The following is a 20,009-nucleotide window of genomic DNA, read 5'->3' as shown; positions in this document are numbered from 1 at the left end:
ATAGATCAGGGCCAGACGTGGGCACCGAGCCCGTCCTGGCGTTCCAGACGAAACCCTGCCCCAGCAGACAGTTGACAGTAATGAGGTCGAGCCCATCACAGGCGGGCGGCACGGCTGAGCTTGGCGGGGCACAGAAGTTTCGAGTGGAGCAGCATGAGGATGAGACTCTGCGTCAGGCCTAGCAGAACGCCAAGCAAGGAAAGGCGGGCATGTCTATCGTAGACGGAGTTTTGTATCATAAAGACGAGGTGCTAGGCTAAGGGGTACAGCAGTTAGTACTGCCAAGATTACGGCGCGAGGCCGCACTCAGCCTAGCACACGAGTCCTATTGGGGGGTGGGGGGGGGGGACACCTGGGCTTTCGCAAGACTACAGCTCGCCTAAAGTACAGTTTCTACTGGCCGGGCATGGAGTCGGATATTCGCAAATACTGTGACAGTTGCCATAGCTGTCAAGTGCGCTCAGACCACCGGCGAACCGATAGGGTACCGATAACGCCTCTCACTCGCCCGAAGTTTCCGTTTCAGAAAGTGAACGTGGATATCATAGGTCCGATTGAGCCATCGTCTGGCCGAGTACATCGGTACGCGCTTTGCATAAAAGATCTGTGCACGCGTTGGCCAGAAGTAGTCTGCCTAAGGTCTTTGTCCACCAAGGCAACCTGCAACGCGCTGCTTTCGGTGTTTGGCCGGACTGGGGTTCCCGAGGTGGTGTGCTCAGACTGCGGCACCAATTTCACAGCCGCACTTACGAAGGAGTTCCTCGAAATTAAGACTCGGCTGTACCCCACGCTTTTCCGCTCCCAATCATCCGGAGAGCAATGGGGCGGTGGAGAGGTAGAACAGAGTCTTTAAGACGATGCTCTCACACGTAATCGAAAAGGAACCGAAAAACTGGGACAAGTTCATTCCCTTTCTTCTTTGGGCCTATCGGGAGGTGCCACACGACACCACTGGCGTGTCACCCTTCCGAATGCTTTACGGCCGAGACCCAGTAGGACCACTCGGTATCCTGAAGCAAAGCTGGGCAGTAGACATTGAGGTACCCGGGGAGCTAGCAAGTTGATCTCCCGCTGAGTATTTGAAAAATCTGAAAGCACAGCTCGAGATCGCGGCCGACATTGCGGGGCTAACGACTAGAAAACAGCAAGAGGCGTACTCGTCGCACTACAACAAGCACGCAATGGTAAAAACCTTTTGCGAAAGTGAGGTGGTCCTCGTCTTTGATGACAAGAGGCCAGGGAAAATGTACCCGAAGTGGCTAGGGCCGGTGGTGGTGACAAAAAGGTACCGCGAGCACTCGTACTATGTGCAGATGTCACGGATCTCTCCGGAGAAAACTCGGACCGAAAGAATTGACTAGGCGATGGGTGTACCCACACAAACGCACATTTAATACACCCTACAAACACACACTAGAACACAAAACTAACAAAACTAACACACAACACAAAGACTATAAATACACACGACCCGGGCACACTGCTACCAGCGTCTACTTCTAGCGTTCTACTATTAGCGGTCGGCGTTCGTGCTCACGGTTGGTTCGGTGCAGCTGTGGCGTTGTATGGATCCAGTATCCGGCGTCGAGGCGGCGTTCGGCGTGCTTGGGCTGGCGTTGCTGGCGGCGTCTGACGTGCTTGGGCTGGCGTCACTGGCGGCGTCGTACAAGCTCCAGGTCCAAGCGCCCGTGGAGGTGATGCCGGTGTTTCTGGCGTTGGGGCACAACCCGGATGGGTGGCAACATCGCTGGAGACACCCCTGGCCGAAGCAGGTGGTAGCGCTCTCCGTTAACTCCCCGGAACGGGCTCAGGCAAGGCAGGAAGTCCACGATGCGATGTCGTAGAACGCGAGCTCACCGGAGCAGTAGCCGGCATCGCTCTCTTCCAGCCAGTGACCCTGACCCGCCGGAGCCTCCGCTTCTCTGCTGTTCCCCCAGTGCCTCGCTCTCACTCGCCCTTTTATAGCCTCGGAACGTGTTAGTCCACGTAAGCCTTGTCGTCTCCTTCTCTTCCCCACCAATAATCTCTTTCCACCTCACCGAATGCTTCTCCACCAATCATCTCTCTCCACCACAACGAATGCTTCTTCTTCCTCTTCTTTATTCTTCGGTTAATTCGCGTCGTCTTCTTCACACCTTTTCCCTTTAATATTTAATTTAGGCTACTTAATATATGTGACAAGGGCCCCCTCTCAAGAGTTTTTCCATGAAAAACTGCTCACGTCACCCTCATCTCCAAGCCATCCAGCCAACCGACTATCTTCTGTGGCGATTCAGAACCCAGCACACACCACACCGCAGATGTCCAGCACACACCAAACACACACCACTAACACAGCACACCAAATTGCGTTTTCAGAACATTAAAACACCACTGCCGCTGTCCGTACAGAGTCCTTAATAAACATGTTCGTCTCCACAACACACACCCTTGTATGATCACAAAGCACCAACAGCAGCAGCAACAACAAGATAAATCCCAGAGATACATTAACACAGCAACAACAAAATACATCCCAGAGATACCTAGAGCTGTTCAGTTGGCTCTACTCATGAAGTCCACTCCAACGTTATCTTCTGTCTACATTGAAATTGGGGTTTATTAGTACCTTATCCCACCCCCACAATGTCAATGGCCATTCTTTGAAATGGTAGGTCGATGGCTGGCATCTTGCCCAGGGGTACGGGACCAACTCTTCCCTTCGGAACTGTGCGCTGGCACACGTCCCATGAGCGAACAAAGCGCTTAACGTCACTCTGAACAATCGGCCAAAAGAACTCCTCGGTGATCCTAGACACCGTTTTTTGAACACCCCGGTGTCCGGCCATAATGGCGTCATGTCCTAAGCGCAGCACTGTCTCTCGCATATCTCTCGGTAACACCAGCTGTTGGACCCGCCTTCCTGAACTAAATATGCACTCCCTGTGCAGAAGACCATTTACCAATTGATATTCGAATGACGAACGACTCTTCTTTCTTTTCACTCTTTCCCCGACTCTTTCGAAGCAGGCCTTCAAGCTCGGGTCTTCTTTTTGCCTAATTGCAATTTCACCCGGTGTTACGCTCAGGCACACCGTAACAGGAGTAGAGAGCGGACGCTGCGTTGCTCGGGCTGTCGCTTGAGCTCTTGTCTCCACTGCCGACGAGAAGCTGACTGCACCCGTCTGAGCTGTCGCGGGCATTTCCTCCTTTGGATGTTCTTCAGCGTCGAGCATCCTCCACTCGGGATCGGGGTCTTCGACACTTCTTGCACCCGTAATGTTTCCCAAGATGAGATCGTAAATGGGTTGGTCTACGCATTTTGCCACTACCTTCCCAGTGTAATATGGCGTGGACACTAGAATCCTGGCTTCAGGAAGGTACCTTACTGTGCTGTCTACAAGAGTGACGACCGACGCTTCCCCTGTAAGATCCTCGTCCTTCACCAGGCTTCTACGAACCAAGACTGTGTTGGCTCCGCTGTCTCTAAGCACCAATATAGGACTGTCCCCTATTTGCCCAACCAGCACTGGCATTGCTGCTTTCGACTTGGGTGTTCCACTCACTGCCTCATTTTCCAGCGGCGTTTGCTCTCCTTTCAGCTGTGGAACTTCGGGTGACGTGACAAGTTCTACCCTAGAGTCGACAACGCATGCAGCTCGGTCCTGCGTTCTGTATCGGCACTCATCCAGATTATGACCCCTCCTCTTACAACCTTCACACACAACCTGTGTTTTTTGGGCAGCACTACTAGTCCGACAGTCAGCTGCACGGTGTCCCACCTTGTCGCAGAGAAAACACCTTACTGGCGCCTTAGATGCACTGCCATAAGCTCTTGGTTTTGCCGCATCTGTCTCTAGGACCTTTTGGGTTTCCTCCTTTGCCTTACTCAAATTTCTTAGCCCTTGAGCCTCGAGGAATTGGTCTGCAGTGTCGGCGAACTCTTCTAATGAACACAACTTTCAGGAATAGCGCTAGCTTTGAGCTGCAGCAAGCTAAAAATTGCTCTGTGACCAGCTTGTCACGCACCCCTTCAAAACTCTTTTCTGTGTTTGACATATCAAGCCACCTATCAAAAATAGTTTGTCAGCCTGCAGGAAAACTGCTTCGCGGTTTCCGAATCCTCAGGTTTCGCGGTGCGAAATCTCTCACGAAAACCCTCTGCCGTAAGCCTGAATCTTTGGAGGAGTGCTTTTTTTACTTTCTCGTAGTCCATGGAATCAGCAGCAGGCATCCTTCCAAACACATTCAGCGCCTCTTCGACTAAACACATGCTTAATGCCGTGGCCCATTCACTGCGCTCCCAGCCTTGCCCCAAAGCTATCCGCTCGAATCGTTGCAGATATGCATCCAAATCATCCCTCTTGTCATCAAAAGGAGCCATCAGCTTCCTTGGGCAAACTCTGGCCGCTCTAGGAGATTCTGTACCCGCTAAGGAACGCTGATCATTAGAGTTTTAGTTTCACGTACGTAGAGGCTTCACGTACGTAGAGCTCTTACGGGTGACCAGTGCGCATGCGCAGAACGCAAAGGGCATGCGCGAGTCTCACATACGTACGTGAGATTCGGATTTTAGAGAGTTTTAGTTTCACGTACGTAGAGGCTTCACGTACGTAGAGCTCTTACGGGTGACCAGAGCGCATGCGCAGAACGCAAAGGGTATGAGCGAGTCTCACGTACGTACGTGAGATTCGGATTTTTATGTTGCGGTCTTTGCGTTGCTTGCGTACGTAGCGTTGACAAACATGGCGGCACCCTGCCCGCCGCTTCACGGCGGTAACAGTTTCGTCGCTAATCCCTCGATGTGATATGGTGTTCTAAACTGCTGTATTCGCCTTCGATTTGCCCATTCTTACCCTCGCATAAGGTTTCAAGCGACAAATAGCTTTTGTTTTTCAAACAGAAGGGAGATTTTTCAGCTGTTAAGCCTGACGAAGTAGCGTTGGTTGTCATAGCAACGGTCTCGCTTTGAATGGCTTGGCTTAAAGACTTGTCTTGGATGATTTGGGCTACAACCAGTCTGTGTTTCTTAGTAGATGGCGCTAGGCGTAACGCGCGGCGTGCTTCGCGTACGTGAGGGTTTCAAACCACCTGCGTGCAGGCTACGTAGACTTCTCACGTTTGCGTACGTGAACACTCTGCGTACGTGAAACTAAAACTCTCTATTGTCCGTGATCTCCTCATATCCTCCCGCGACATGCGCCTGTTTTCACAAAATAAACTTCTCCCGTTCTATCCTCCTTTTCTCCTGTTCTTCTCCCTCGCGAGCTCTTCTCTCTGCCTAGCGAGCTCTTTTCTCGCTCTTCTGCCTCGCGAGCGTCTGCGCGTGCTTGCGCCCTTTCCTCTCTCTGCCTCTTTCCCTCCTTCTCATAGAGACGCATCGCCTCTTCCTTGCTTTACCCTAGCTTGAGCGCCAGTTCCAACGTTTTTGCCAAATCCATACTTTCTGCCGTCGAGAGATCGGAAAAATTCGAGACAAAGCAAAAAAGAAAAAAAGGAAATGAATCCTGGCACCGGCTCGCCACTTATCTTTGTCACGGATCTCTCCGGAGAACACTCGGACCGAAAGAATGGACTAGGCGACGGGTGTACCCACACAAGCGCACATTTAATACAGCCTACATGACACACACACTAGAATACAAAACTAACAAATCTAACACAACACAAAGGCTATAAATACACACGATCCGGGCACACTGCTACCAGCGTCTACTTCTAGCGTTCTACTATTGGCGGTCGGCGTTCGTGCTCACGGTTGGTTCGGTGCAGCTGTGGCGTTGTATGGAGCCAGTATCCGGCGTCGAGGCGGCGTGCTTGGGCTGGCGTTGCTGGCGGCGTCCGACGTGCTTGGGCTGGCGTCGCTGGCGGCGTCGTACAAGCTCCAGGTCCAAGCGCCCGTGGAGGTGATGGTATTTTTAGCGTTGAGGGCACAACCCGGCAACAGCGCTGGAGACACCCCTGGCCGAAGCAGGTGGTAGCGTTCTCCGTTGACTCCCCGGAACGGGCTCAGGCACGGCAGGAAGTCCACGATGCGATGTCGTAGAACGCGAGCTCACCGGAGCAGTAGCCGGTGTCGCTCTCTTCCACCCGATGTGTCCCTCACCTGCCGGAGCCTCCGCTTTTCTGCTGTTCCTTCCAGTGCCTCGCAGTCACTCCGCCTTTTTATAGCCTCGGTGTTAGTCCACGTAAGCCTTGTCGTCGTCTTCTCTTCCCCACCAATCATCTCTCTCCACCTCGCCGAATGCTTCTCCACCAATCATCTCTCTCCACCACAACGAATGCTTCTTCTTCCTCTTCTTTATTCTCCGGTTAATTCGCGTCTTCTTCACACCTTTTTCCTTTAAAATTTAATTTAGGCTCCTTAATATATGTGACAGCAGATGAGTGACGGTCGCCGCATAGTGCCTGCAAATAAGCTACGCCCTTACGTCGGGAAGGTAGGTTCGGTGAGCGTAATATTTGATGACGACTGCGATTTTGGAGAAATCGAATATACCCCGCGCGCAAGCAACGTCCCGAATGACCGGGTAATGCCTACGCCGGATAAAACAAGCCACTTAGACAGAGATGCAGCGGAGCTGGTGCACTCCACGTTCGAGCAGCACCGGGCATTATTTGCGAACGAACCGTCGATCGCGCGCGTGGGCGAGCACAGCATAAAGCTCGCGGAGGGGGCAACTCCAAGGCGAGGCCACCCTTATTGGATCCCAGAGGCTTTAAAAGACGAAGTAACGAGGCAAATTGATGAGCTCCCTGCACAAGGCCTCATCTACCCCTGTAAAAGCCCTTTTGCACACCCGATCGTGTGCGTTCCCAAAAAAGGCGGGTCGGTACGTCTTTGCATAGACTACCGAGCGCTGAACGCGGTGACCGAGACGGACGCATTTCCTATGGTTTGCCCCCAGGAGCTGATCATGCGAGTCGGAGCCGCGAGGTTCATGACATTTCTCGACCTCAGGCGCGGCGATTGGCAGGTGCCACTCGCTCAGGATTCTTAGCTTCCGACAGCGTTCATCTCGCACCTAGGTCAATTTGCCTGGCGGGTGATGCCTTTCGGTCTTAAGAACGCAGCGGCAACCTTCCAAAGGAACATAAACCAGTTGCTAGCCGGGCAGGAAGAATACGCTTGCGCCTATCTAGACGATATCACCGTATTCAGCCAATCTCTAGAAGCGCATATCCATCATTTAAAGTGGGTGCTTTGCACTCTGGAGGAGGTGGGCCTGCACGCTAGCTGGGAGAAGTGCCAGGTAGCGATGCCTTCAATTTGCTACCTTGGGCACGTTGTCGGCTCAGGCCGGCATGGCCCAGCCAAAGAGAAAATTGAAGCCATCGAAGGAATTCAAGCCCGTAAGAGAAAGAAAGAATTGAGGAGCACCCTTGGGCTGTGTGGCTACTACAGTAGCTATGTTCCCAATTTTGCAGAAATTGCTCTGCCACTAAACGCCTGACAGGAAAAGGCGTGCCGAACAAAATACCGTGGCCACATGACGCGAACAAAGCCTTGAAAGCCCTGAAGAAAGCTCTAAGCGAGGCGGTTTCATTGACCACTCCGGACCCGCGAAAGCCGTATCTGCTTTTTACAGACGCGTCGGCAGTAGCAGCCGGTGCCTGTTTAGCGCAGCTTTCTGACAACGGCACTGAGGCGCCGATAGCCTTCGCCAGTCACAAGTTCACACCATCGCAGATGCGGTGGGCGGCAATCGAGAGGGAGGCATTCGTGGTAACATGGACATTAAAAAGTTTGAGACGTGGGTGTTCGCCGCCACCGTGACTGTCATCACTGACCACAATCCGCTCTCCTTCCTTACGAGCAGTGTGCCTCAAAGTGCAAAGCTTACGCGCTGGGCTCTTGCGCTCCAACGCTACAATGTTACCATTGAACATCGCAGAGGAGCCGACCACGCTAACACAGATGCCTTGTCTAGAGTACCCAACGCTTGTTGGGATAGTGGACCAGGGAACTGTGTGCATGGACAACAAACTGTACTCGTTGTACTCAAGAAAGGCGCACGTCGATCGAACGAAAGTGTGGGATTTCTGCGCGTTTTTTTGTCTATATTTTGTGGACCTTAGTAGCATGTATCTGTGTGTGTGACGAAGGGTCGCAGCATGCGGGCTCGCAGGCTCCGGTTGCTTGCTCGTGCAGAGGTACTCAACCGCCACTTGCCGAACCCTTTTTGTTGTTTGTTGCCTCGGCTTATCTCTGAATAGATTAGCCGAGTCTTGGGGGGAAGGTGTAGGGTTCGGCGCGCTGTCGCATCTTTTTGTACATGTGTTGCGAATATTCCGCGAGAGGGCAGTGACCTAGGCTGCGCGTCCGGTTTTGTTTTGGTGCACGCCGTTAGAAGGGGACTCATGCCTTTTTGGTTAGTCTCCCCATTCGTCCTTGCGGTTTCCTTCGCCGCTCCGGACGGCGGGGCTATCTGCCGGCCTCGACCTTGGACCCCTGTCCCCTGGGCGAAGGATTGCGAGACCACCTAGGGAGGAACTCGGGGGTAAGGGAAAACGCTGACATCAGTTCTGAGCTTTCCTATTCGTCAAAACTGATGAGCCGCAGCTAGCAGTTTATTTTTACGTGTGGAAAGGGGCGCGGACATCTTCGGGGTGTACCCGCGAAGGGAGCCACGCCCGTGTGCTTTTGTCTCTAGCTGCTCCGAGCTGGCAGGCGCTCGGTCTGGCCGAGTGCGGGGGGAGCGTCCGTTGAGAGCTGGTGCAAGGCGCGCCAGTTTGACTGTTGGGACGCGGTGTCCCTCGCCTCTGTGCAGGCGGTCGGCTAGGCCGGCCGCGGATAGTTGTGGCCGTATACTGACTTTTGTTTGTACCCATCTGTAAATAGCCTGTATAAAAGTTAGTTTCTCACTAAATCGCTTCGCCTGCAAGTCATATCATCGAGAAGCCTTCAAGCGGTGCATCCAGTTCTGGAAATCACCGGACCAATACCACCGGCAAACGTTTACTATGTCTGAGTGTAATTTTCATGTTTAATTAATTACAACTCATCAACCAAATTTTTCCGACAGCAAGATCTCATCAGGCAGTATCTAACACAAATTTTTCACATTTATCTTCACAGAACGACGTAATCACGCAGAAAGGTTTTGCGGACACGAAACACGGGACATAGCCTAGTAGTGCTTTCACATTAATAAGCCTCCACTGCACATTCCATATCACCACTTCACTACTGAGTCAAACTGAAGCACTGGTTGAGTTGGCCAGGGAGCTGATGTGATAGAAAGGTGGCACATGAAGTTGTGTTGCTGTGAATTGAGAATCCAGTTTCATGGGGCAAAATTTTTTTCTGGATACAGCACCGAACAAAAAATTGACATTGACAAAAATATGAATAGTTTCTAGATATACAAACCCTCCATCTGATGGGCGTTTAATGAGGCATGGGTTCTTGCTTGTTACCATAAGTGCTAAGCTTTACCACTACAAAAAATTGGCGGTGGTTTAGCTCTGGTTAAACCTGGAGTGACGCGACAGCTACAGCTGGCTGAGCGGAACTTCCTCAGTTGAACTGCAAAGTCTTAAGCCGCTCCGTTTCACTGGGCGTTCCTTTTTCATCTTCGTCCCACTTGACACAGTGCATGTGCACAGCTGTTCGGTTTCGCCGGCGCGCCGTGCCGCCGGCAGCAGCAGCTGCTTCGCACCACGTGGCTGGTCATGTGACCAACCAGGTGACGAACCATGTGATCAGCCAAGGCGCCTCGACGCCGGCAGCTGCTCCGCACCACGTGACAGCGTGGTGGCACCGCCACGCTGTCATAAATGCTACCGTAATGTAGCTATCGCTACAAAAAATATATATATAAATTGCTGTGAGCAAATAGTGTGATTGTGATTACTGGACATCTCGTTTAAATGCTTTGAAATCTTTCATTCATGCTCAAATTCTACTGCACATGGTAACTGGGACCCTTATACTGTTAACTGTGTACTACACACAATGACTTTTACCCATTCTCAATGACTCGCCAGTTTTGCATGGAATTGATATAAGATTTCGATCACGCAGTAATCATGCCTACAGGAGAGATCACGAGATACAGTCAAACCCGCTTCTACGAAATATTTCAGATTCCCTGCCAGCTAGCCATAGAAAACAGTGCATGCTAGTTCTCGCCACAATAAATTACCTGTTCAGGTGCGTTTCCACTTGAACAAAATTTTTGTTCAGTGGAGATGGGCTTAACATTTATTTTACGACAAAACAAGCATAATGTTACCCGTCCGAACGTTCACGGCGTTTAATTTCACCGAAGACACTTGCTGGAATCGATGTGTGCCCCATAGTGCGCAGAGTGCGAATGGGTGGCGCCATTCAATATCTTCCGTCATATCGTGCGATATCGTCCATCATATCGACAGAGAAGCGCAGCGGAGCCAGTCCGACGCAATGCGATTGTCCGGTGTTTCATAGACAACGCCAGCATGGCAACGCCGTGCAGAAAGTGCAAGTTCCTTTCTTTGGAGGATAAAGCACGCATAATCCCAGAGGCCTCAAGCGGGAGGAAGAAAGGTGACATTGCTGCGGATTTCGGCATCTCATGTCCACTAAAAGGATGCAAGCAAAGATCACTGAATTTTTTGGAAATACTAAATGATATTTTTGAACAGTGCAGTCAGATCTTAGTTCTTTGGGCTGATTTCGCCACAATGAAATTTCCGCTTCAATGAAATTTTTTCACGCACCCCGTGAATTTCGTTGTAGCGGGGTTCAACTTATACACAGTGAAATCTCAAGAGCAGAGCTACTCTCAATATGTAGCCAGCCCCTTTTCAGGCACAATTTTTATTTTTGACATAACACCAAAGGTTATCTGGTCATGAAAATTTCTGCATCTCTGGTAACTGCAAAAGCAGCAATAATGAGTCACAAGAGCAACATCAAAACGTGCAAGGTTTAGCACGAGAAATCGGTACCCTTGTTGCAAAGGAACGGACAACCGTCACTGCAGATATTAAGGCCCAATTATTCAAACAATGTGGAAAGTCAACTGCTTTCAACAAGTTTGCAGACTTCCACAGGTTTCAGTGCCAAGGGATGAAAGAAGCTGCACATTTTGGGGCTACAGCTGGACTCTGGCTCAGCGAAATTTTTTGGCTGAACCCCTAGAATCGGTGTACTCTAAGTTGTGCCCAATTTGCTCTGCATTTTGGGTGGGAACCCCTCAGCTCTTACAAGTAATTTTTTTCTGCAAAATAAAGGCTGTGAACATTGCTTGGATGAGGTGCCAATGACATCACAGTCCTGACGCAAAGTGCTTGGACAACATTCACATTTCCAAGCTCACGCTCAACAAAACCCAGCTAGGCACTCCAGATAGGTTGTGAAGGACATCACCGGTGCTGGATAGAGTACAAAAGGGCTAAGCTTGAATTCCATGCCTTCAAGGATAACACCAGTGGAGGCACTAAACAGCAAGACATTGGGGTGATGCAGTGAGGAGGTCTGCTCATAGCAAGGCCAGATATACTGTGCATTTACATGTCAGACATGATCGGTGTTCCATACAATGTGTACAGTTTTGCTAAATAAACTTATTACGCATATAATTAAAGCATCTCACTGCTTCACCATGCAATGTCAGGCTGCTGCCTTGGCTCATTGGGTGCATCACCTGTAGCCCCACACCAAATGCATCCTGCCCTTTCTTTGCCCCTCTCCCTGTTTAAGGCAGCAACACAAACTTAGGAATCAGACAGTCCATTGAGACACAAACATAATCCACAAACAGCAGGAACAGTTCTCAGGCAGGCCAACTTCAATGTCTGATCACAGGAAGTGGTGAAGAAATCCGCATCAGCGGACAGTTGTTTCACAAGCAGTGCTTCCACCGCAGAAACCAGACACAAATGACCGTGCTCAGTAACGGTACTTGGTGGAGTAGTCCTTGGGGGAGACGACCAGACCGCGGCCCTTGCGAGCGCCCCTGTACACAGTCTCAATGATGTCCACCATCTCCTGCTTGTCTTCAAGGGCCCAGTTGATCTTGTTGTTGTTGCCCGTGCCCAGATCAATCATGATGTGCTTGTTGCGGAAGAAGAACATCACCGTACATGGATCGTACAACTCGTACATCTTGTTAAAGTCCGGCACCTCCGATATGTCCACCAAGTAGAGGGCCGCAAAGTTCTTCACCTGTACAGCAACCAAGCGGTTATTTGTCGTGAGTGTGCACGCTCAGTAAGAAAAGCTTCGTGACATTGACAAGGTTCATAGAATGCAAAGCATTCTGCAGAAGTTGCCTGGACTAAAGCAAACATCAGTAATCTCTTTTTGCAATTAAAAAAATCCTCATCATCAGAGCTTGACTACATCCACTGCTGGACAAAGGCCTCTCCCATGCCTCTCAACTGACCCTGTCCTTAGCCAGTGCTGAGGCCACCGTATACCCGCAAACTTCTTAATCTCATCTGACCACCTAACTTCCTGCCACCCCATGTTACAGTTGCCCCGAGTTCAAAAACATATACCTCCAAATGCCTTCTCTAGACCCTCTGTAAGGCATAAGCTGTGTGCATGTCTCACATGCCTACAAATGGCAAAACTGCACTCAGAATATCTCTAGGAATTGGATGAGACCACTTTCAAGCTTGCTTTGACCACTGGTTTTGTAGAAGAAAGGGGAACACAGTGTACCAACAACTTCGTAGAAGACCTTGCATGCGGTACCTCAACCCTTTGGACGTGCAAGACAGCTCCCATACAAATTGAAAATTGCTTCCAGAGTATTATGATGCAGCTGACTAACGGAAAAGGTGATTTTCAACTTTTTCAACGATTTTCAATTTTTTTTTGCCTGCCAAGATGGGTCTTGCCGAACTGTACACATGCACTTGTAAAAACATGCGGACCACCAAGGAGGCCTATAAGCAAAAAAGAAAAATATGCTGAATGACTTCTTTGATAGTTCGGTAGTATTCCACACACAAAAATATGGCACACAGGTGCACAGTTTTCCGGCACTTGAAGCAAGTGCAACAGATATGTTCTGCCGCCATACAAAGGGTTAACAAACACAGTCATACGCCAGACTTGTCATTTCTTTCTTTTTCATTTCATCACTGTTTGAAAGAGTGCTAGTTGGTCAAGTCATCAGTAGAAAGTGTAGACACCAAACTGGTGAAGGGGGCAGCTCAGTGTCATCCAGTGCTACACAAACTCAACTGCAGTAACAGTTATCAGAGGCTGTGCCATGTGGACCATTAGCTCCACATCCTACTCTGAGAGTGGCTTGTTCAACGCTAATGCTTGCAGCCTTTTCCTGCGTAAGCTTCAAAAATGGCACAGCAGTTTCATGGCATGTTAGCTATGGTTTGATTAAATTTGCTGCTCAAAAATTCGACAGAGACACTCAGGACTGCTTATGTGTGAGAAGGCAAAAGCCCGCCTGCTCACTTCATGACTGCAGTAGTCGAATGTCCATAGCACAACACCACACACAGCCAGCCGCTACGACTACTTGCAGTGAACCGACATGGCAGAGGGAATCGTGTTGGCCTCTACATGGCTGTTCAAAACCACCGCAGCACCGCAAACCACGCTGCACCCCTTATGCCTCGTGTACTGCTGCTTGATGTAACAATGCCACGTAGCTTGCTGTACTATCTCTAAGCGGACGTTGTGCTGTCTTCATGAACGCAGCCGCCGCGTTACATCAGCCCGCACTCCCTTGCCCCATCAGCTGCCGCATCACGTTGCATTCGCATGCGCCGACTGTCTGCATGAGGACGCCATCTTTTATGGGTACCATGGAGTATAATCACACACACGAGGGGGTTTTACTCAATAGGGCAAGTGAGGCTTTCGTTTTATAACTGGAGGGAACACCTGAGTTTAGTCATATCGAGTATGGTGTGATAGCATTAATGTGTTAATGCCGATATATGCAGAATAGTCATTCTCAACTTTGCGTTCATAGAAAGAGCCTATAAAACCTGTGAAGCCAAAAAACCCAAGTGCACAAAACATTAAAGCATGATTCAGAGGTATTCAATGCTACAAGATACATATAATCGCTCTTTCTCTCGAACGTTCAACTCTGCCCGCACTTTTTGTCGAGCTCATGTAAGAGGCATTTATGTGTTAATTGAAACAATCCTTGCTTTAAGCACAACATTCGTGACAGCACAAACTGGCAGTCATGATCACCTTGTCCACAGCAATATCTTGGCACTCTGTCACATGGGAAAAAGGCCCATGAAAGAAGTTCGATGCAGTGTCTGGTGACCAGGTCATTAGGTAGCAGCAGTGCAGACTCCATTCCACATAAACTCAGGAAAACGATTTCATCTGTGCGCTTTCACATAGAGAGAACAGTTGGTGGTTCATAGCTCTTGCCACATTAAACTGCACTGCATGCAAGCTGCAGTAACAGTGCTCTGTAAGGCCACCAACATTTTGCAGGGAATGGTCAGCAAAAGGACATGCCAACAGCAGTGCCAGACATAAACGGGGCTTGCACACCTTTTCGACGATGGAATATAGCACCTCATCCATCTTCATGCAGGTGGGGTCCCAGTCGTGGCCAAAACGGATCACCACCACCCGGTCCTCTTCCGACAGAATGGCCTGGTCCACTTGCCACCCATTGTGCAGATGCTGCAGCATGTACGACATGGTCGCCTCTTCGTTGGGTCGCACACACACACCTTTGTTGGATGGAGACGAAGTTATAACGTTACCAATCTGCGTGGGCCGTGAAGAAGTAGCAGAAAACAGGGCAATTGAATAGCGTGCACTAACAGGACGAACACAGGAAACTTGGAGAACATGAAAGAAGTGCAACTTCGAACTTTAATAACAGGAAAAAGAACAGACGAACACAGGAAACTTGGAGAACATGAAAGAAGTGCAACTTCGAACTTTAATAACAGGAAAAAGATGCCAGATGCTCTTTTATAGCTGCTGGGGTGTGAGGGTAAAAAAAACAGGGCACCGTTAGACATGCAGGCAAGAGAGATCAAGCAAAGTGCAAACACGAGGAATTTCTCTCGTTTCCTTGATTCTAAACAGTGCCAGAAACTTTCCATTTGGTTATCTTGTTTCCATAACTGCTTCCAGAAATAACTCGATTTGATCTCTAGCAGGGCTAAAAAAAAAAGCAAAAATGGCTGCAAAGTGCAGTGCACAATGCACTCAGATGGAGCAAACACAAAGAATTATCATTATCAGTAAAATTTTCTCACCACAGCAGAGCACGAATCTTGGCTGACAGCATGCAAAGCAAAGCCACAAAACCAGACAGTATTGCTATATCTGCAACTGGTAAATAACTATTTGGTGCTTGCATATGGCTGGCACTTTGTAACTAGTGCCCTAAAATGCAAAGGAAGCAAATTAATGGTGCACCACTCTGTGGCACAGTGATAAAATTTATAAGCATGAACACGTGGGTGTGTGGCAGATTGCCTCGCATGTTACTTGTGGCGATATGCGGCCAGCACCTGCTGTTTGCAACATGGTCGAAGGGGTTCTGCAGTGTTGCCTGCTTCAGAGAAATGGAAGAATGCATCTCCCTTTCCAATTTGTTTCTGAAAGTGGCCACCACCTATCACCAGGGTTTGAGGCTATCGGGCACGTGCTCCTGTGCTCACGCTCATAAATTTCATGACTGTTTGCATGTATTCCTTACTTTTGCCCTTAGCTTAGCGTCTTAGTGCACTGGCTTTAATATTGCACACAACCCGATCACTCGCCAAGTTCCTTCCGCTTGCAAAGCTGTGTGAACGAATGATGCATCTGACAAACAACTACGCCTTATTCCCAGTGAATCCGGGCCTTTACTGTTAACGCCACTGCTTCCACCGATGGCTACTAGAGTGCATTACACAGGGGATTAGGCGTTCCCCTAGAATGACAGTTGCTCAAGACGAACACAAACCAAATTGTTTTATAGTGCGAAAGCACTTATAGCCGCACTTACAGGGTTTCAGCGGTGTGTTTGTCTGAAGGCTTTCAGTAGCATGTGTAACTGGGTCCCTGGGTCAGTGGACACATCAGTCATGCTGTGAATAGGCGGTAACATCCACCTGCAGTTTGGTGAAGTTATGCGCCTTCTCTTTTCTCAACGCCAGCCGAAGGCTTAGACTCCGTTGATTTTGAGGAAAGAACGGGCGCATAATGGGCCCTCTAAGTCAGTGGACACCTCAATCACGCTCTGAGGTACGTGGCTGTTGTGTTCACCTCCAAAAACCGAACGCTGTCCCCAGATCGACGCGGCGCAACCCATGCCCGACAGCGCAGTCCTCTCCCGCGTTTGCTGCTCCTATCGAGAACGTGTTCTTGTCTCGCTCTCTCGAGGAAGAACGCTCAGGCCACAAAGGCCCCAACATTTAGAGCAGCGCGTGCCCTGCAGAAAACACTGCTTTCGCGCAATATTTCGTGCTTAGCAATGCTCAATCGTAGCCTTTTTTTTTTTACTCAACGTTCTGCTCATATGGAGTAAAACAGCGGCTGGAAGCACGTATTCAAGGCAAGCGCTGGCTCTTTGCGAGGCTGTCAACGAGCGCATATTCTACTCTTCAGGTGGACTGATTATTCAAAACCACTGCCGCCACGCCAAACGTGTGCCAACAATTAGCTACACCGATCGCGCACGGCTGCAGCAGAAGGCAAAACGCGTTCATTTGCAGCCGACATATGCGCTCACAATAGAGAGGGTTACATATCCGGCGCTCATCCGCCCCAGATGTCATTAATACACAGGCGCGAGCTGACATCGGGCTGCAGCGAGTGGAAATGATCAAGAACATTCATTCCAGCACAGTAAGTACGACAGGCAGGCAGATACAGCCCTAAGCAAACTGCAATACGTACGCTTAGAACAAGAGGTGTCTCCTACCTCAGAAGGGCGAACTTGTGCGCGGACCGCACACTACAAAAGCAGCCGACGTCAAACGTACGATGGTGCTCTGAACTTGAGCAGACTCGAGAACATTCTTCATCCGAGCGTCAGGCTCCTAGAGGGCGCGGCAAAGAGCATAAATTCTGTTTTATAACAAACGCGTGGTTCTGAACAATGTGAAATACCAATCAAAATATTTTTAAAATTTACTTACTTCTCCTTTAGCATCGAACTTGGAACCGCACAAAGAAAATTTAGGCCCTAAATCGCGGCTAACCGCATCGTTTTTGTTTACTGATCTCCACTAGGTGGCTGGGTGCCGCATTCCCCCGCTTTCTGTTGTGGGCGCTAGTGAAAACACCGGAAGTCTTGCGGATGATCCGGAAGTTTGGTGTCTGCTGTGTATTTCAATGCAAAAAGTTGCGTCTTTCGCCCTTCCGTCCCTAGTTTTCCGCATGGAGGAAGGGTTTTTCGCGTTGTTTTCATGTAACGTCTAATGCAACATCAAAGGAATAAGCAAGCTCAACGCGAGAAACGTGAGCATTGTTTGGGAACCCTGTAATTTCAGAGAAAGCGAAGGCGACAGCGTTTTGCAGCACTGCCCGGGAGTCCACGGAACGCCATCGCCCGTTCGGTGCGACGCCTTGGCCGTTAGACAAATCGCTCTGCTACGTACGGTGAAGCAGGCGCGGCAAACAACGTAGAAGCGCTGCCAGGCGCCTTGCCGAAACGCGCGGGGCTCAAGTTGCAGTCGTAGTTCGTCGGCACATCGTTCTCGACGAACCTGATGCCATGAACGCCAGCATAGCTTCCGCGCCGAAAGAACGAGCAGCAAGCCGCAAGCTTTGTGGTGAACGCACTTTGGTTGTGCGCTGCGTTGTTCGCCGCACACCGGGTGATCCTTGCGTGCCCACACGGCCCCACTGCGCCCGAATAAGACGAGCGGGAGGCGCTGCCATCGCGCGCTATCTGTTGGGGCAGTGGCGTACATTGCGAGGAAGCTGGAGGGAGAGGAGGGATTTTTCGCTCACGGCCAACGCCGCCGACGACATAGGCTTTTCTGCGACACTGGGCCCTTAACGCTGTCGCGTTAAAATAGGCACGCAGGTCTCACCCTGCCGCGGCATAGGGGTACGTGCATTAAACACCATTTTCTTACCTGGTTCTTCTCTTCCGAGCGTAATGGGGACAAGCAGTGGAATGACCATGAGGCTAGGTCATCTTAAAATCGAATTTTCGTGCAGCAAAGAAAAGGCGAACGATGGTGCGGAAATCCTGACACCCGAAGAACCACTCGTTATACAGCTGCCGCATGTTTCAGTTTCGAGTTGCTGGCGAACGATGTCTCTTCTCTTCGATGGCAGGTGATGTTTATCGCTTTAGGGCGTCATTTACCTTACAGACGTGCTTTTAACCTAACTCCATAGCACAGCCACGTTTCAGCTGCACAGCGCGAGAGAAACGACTGACTATAGAAAGACGAATGCTGCAACGCGCGTGACACGCGCTGTTAGAAGTCAACTGCACCAAGCATCACGAATAATTAAAAGCCAATTCAGGCATAATTTGCTACAGTACGAAACAGCACTTGATACACTCCGCCGAAAAAGCAGTACCATAACTTTCGGAGCCGCTAATGTGAACCAGCAGAACACCGTCGGCACCTCACCAGATAGTAGCCTCGCCTTCACTCCGGTTCGGTCTAAACATAATTCGGTAAAATGGTCACTGCAAAGTCGGCTGTCTGGTGAAGGTTTCCACCGGTTCTTTCTTAAATTCATACCCATTGATGGTATAATTTTGGCTTAGAGCGCGACAATGTGCGTCACAACAAAGAGCAGAGTTGGCGACGCTAGCGCAACGGGACGACACAGAGAGGAGCAGACGAGGTCTCGTACTTGGTACCTACTGTGTGTAGCGAAGCATTGTCGTCTGCTAGTGTCGTCCTATAGCGATGCAATGGACCGCTATTTTTGAAACGTCTTTCCCGAAGACTTTGCTGCTCTCTTCATGCAGTTGACTGCGCAACAGGTCGACTTATTGTCGTTGAAAAAGACGAGAATGGCAAAAAGACGAAATGCTAAGTGCAAAGCGAAAACTGAAAGACCATGCTTAGGTCCGATTTCGTACACTGCCAAAGACTGACTTCCTTGACAAGACCGTCTTACTTCCGGTGGCTTCACTTTCGGGCGCCCAATCTATCATCCAGCGCCTTAGTGGAGATCAGTGGCTTTGTTGTCACTCCATGTTGTTGCCTGTGAAGCGCCATGGCACATAAAAGTCCACGGGCACAAAGCCCATAGAGAAAAGAAAATCCGGTGGGTTGTCATCCCGGTGTGCCTCGGGCATTCATGGTGGATGAAGTGAAAAGCGGCCACCTTTGCCTGTAGTGTACAAAGCGCTTCTTCTTAGGTAGGAGCTGGCTTCTTGGCCCTACGGTGCTGGCATCTAGGAGCTCGCACCAATGTGGCGAGGGCTGCTTGTCACTGGGTGTGTTGTGTTGCGTTGGGTTTTATGGCACAGAGGCAGCTAAGGCCATCATGCGCCAAGCTCAAGGTATACAATTGTCTGTCTGTAGAATGTTTAGGAATATGAAAAATCGTCGATGGTGTAGATGGCCTAAAATGTTGAACTGCCTTGTAATAAGAGAGAGGAAATCTGGAAATAGCTAATCGTAAAAGCCGCAGAGAGGGTCAGGTAGCCTCAGCAGCTATCCTTGGCTGGGCAAGGATCCTGAGGTTCCCAACCAACGAAATAAAAAGCCCCAGCCTTCTCAGGAATGAGAAAGTGGCTAAGGCGCATCCTGTACTAAAGCAAACCAGTGGTTCAAGGTATACAGTTTTCAAGTACTCTTGCTTCTTTTAAAAAGCTAAAAACGGAATGTATGTTAACAATAGCATTATCGCTTAAGAGCAGTGCTAGATGAAAAAGGAATGCATTCATAATATAATTGAGTAAAATACTTTTTTCTTACTGTTTCCAGTTGCACACATGAAAATAAAATGTGATTAACCGTGAGATCATCTCCGCATTCGCAAATAGGTTTGTCTTGTTTTGCTGGCAGGAAGTTGTGTGTAAGGTGCGTGTGACCTATCCGGAGATGGCATAAAATCACTTCCTTAAAACGTTCCTGGTGCACGCATGATTAAAATTCACCTAAAACTGGCT

At 49.8% G+C, this 20,009-nt stretch overlaps 1 protein-coding gene across 6 annotated transcripts; it reads right to left on the bottom strand.

The window, feature by feature from the left end:
* Window positions 1-10,754: 10,754 nt before the first annotated feature.
* On the bottom strand, window positions 10,755-16,956 carry Dim1 (thioredoxin-like protein Dim1). 6 transcript variants are annotated; one of them, XM_077635147.1, is made up of 4 exons: window positions 16,839-16,938; window positions 15,921-16,026; window positions 14,462-14,646; window positions 10,755-12,133 (listed from the first exon to the last, which is right to left on the bottom strand). In XM_077635147.1, the coding sequence occupies exons 3-4, from the start codon at window positions 14,612-14,614 to the stop codon at window positions 11,858-11,860; spliced, it is 429 nt and encodes a 142-aa protein (XP_077491273.1). In that variant the 5' UTR covers window positions 14,615-14,646; window positions 15,921-16,026; window positions 16,839-16,938; the 3' UTR covers window positions 10,755-11,857. The 6 variants fall into 6 exon arrangements, with proteins under 6 accessions (XP_077491273.1, XP_077491274.1, XP_077491272.1 ...); XM_077635148.1 differs by having other exon boundaries at window positions 16,814-16,922; XM_077635146.1 differs by lacking the exon at window positions 15,921-16,026 and having other exon boundaries at window positions 16,839-16,956.
* Between the last annotated feature and the right edge of the window lie 3,053 nt (window positions 16,957-20,009).

This window comes from Amblyomma americanum, chromosome 8 (genome assembly GCF_052857255.1).
Source record: "Amblyomma americanum isolate KBUSLIRL-KWMA chromosome 8, ASM5285725v1, whole genome shotgun sequence".
NCBI lineage: Eukaryota > Metazoa > Arthropoda > Arachnida > Ixodida > Ixodidae > Amblyomma > Amblyomma americanum.
This window is presented reverse-complemented; position numbering and strand designations above follow the sequence as displayed.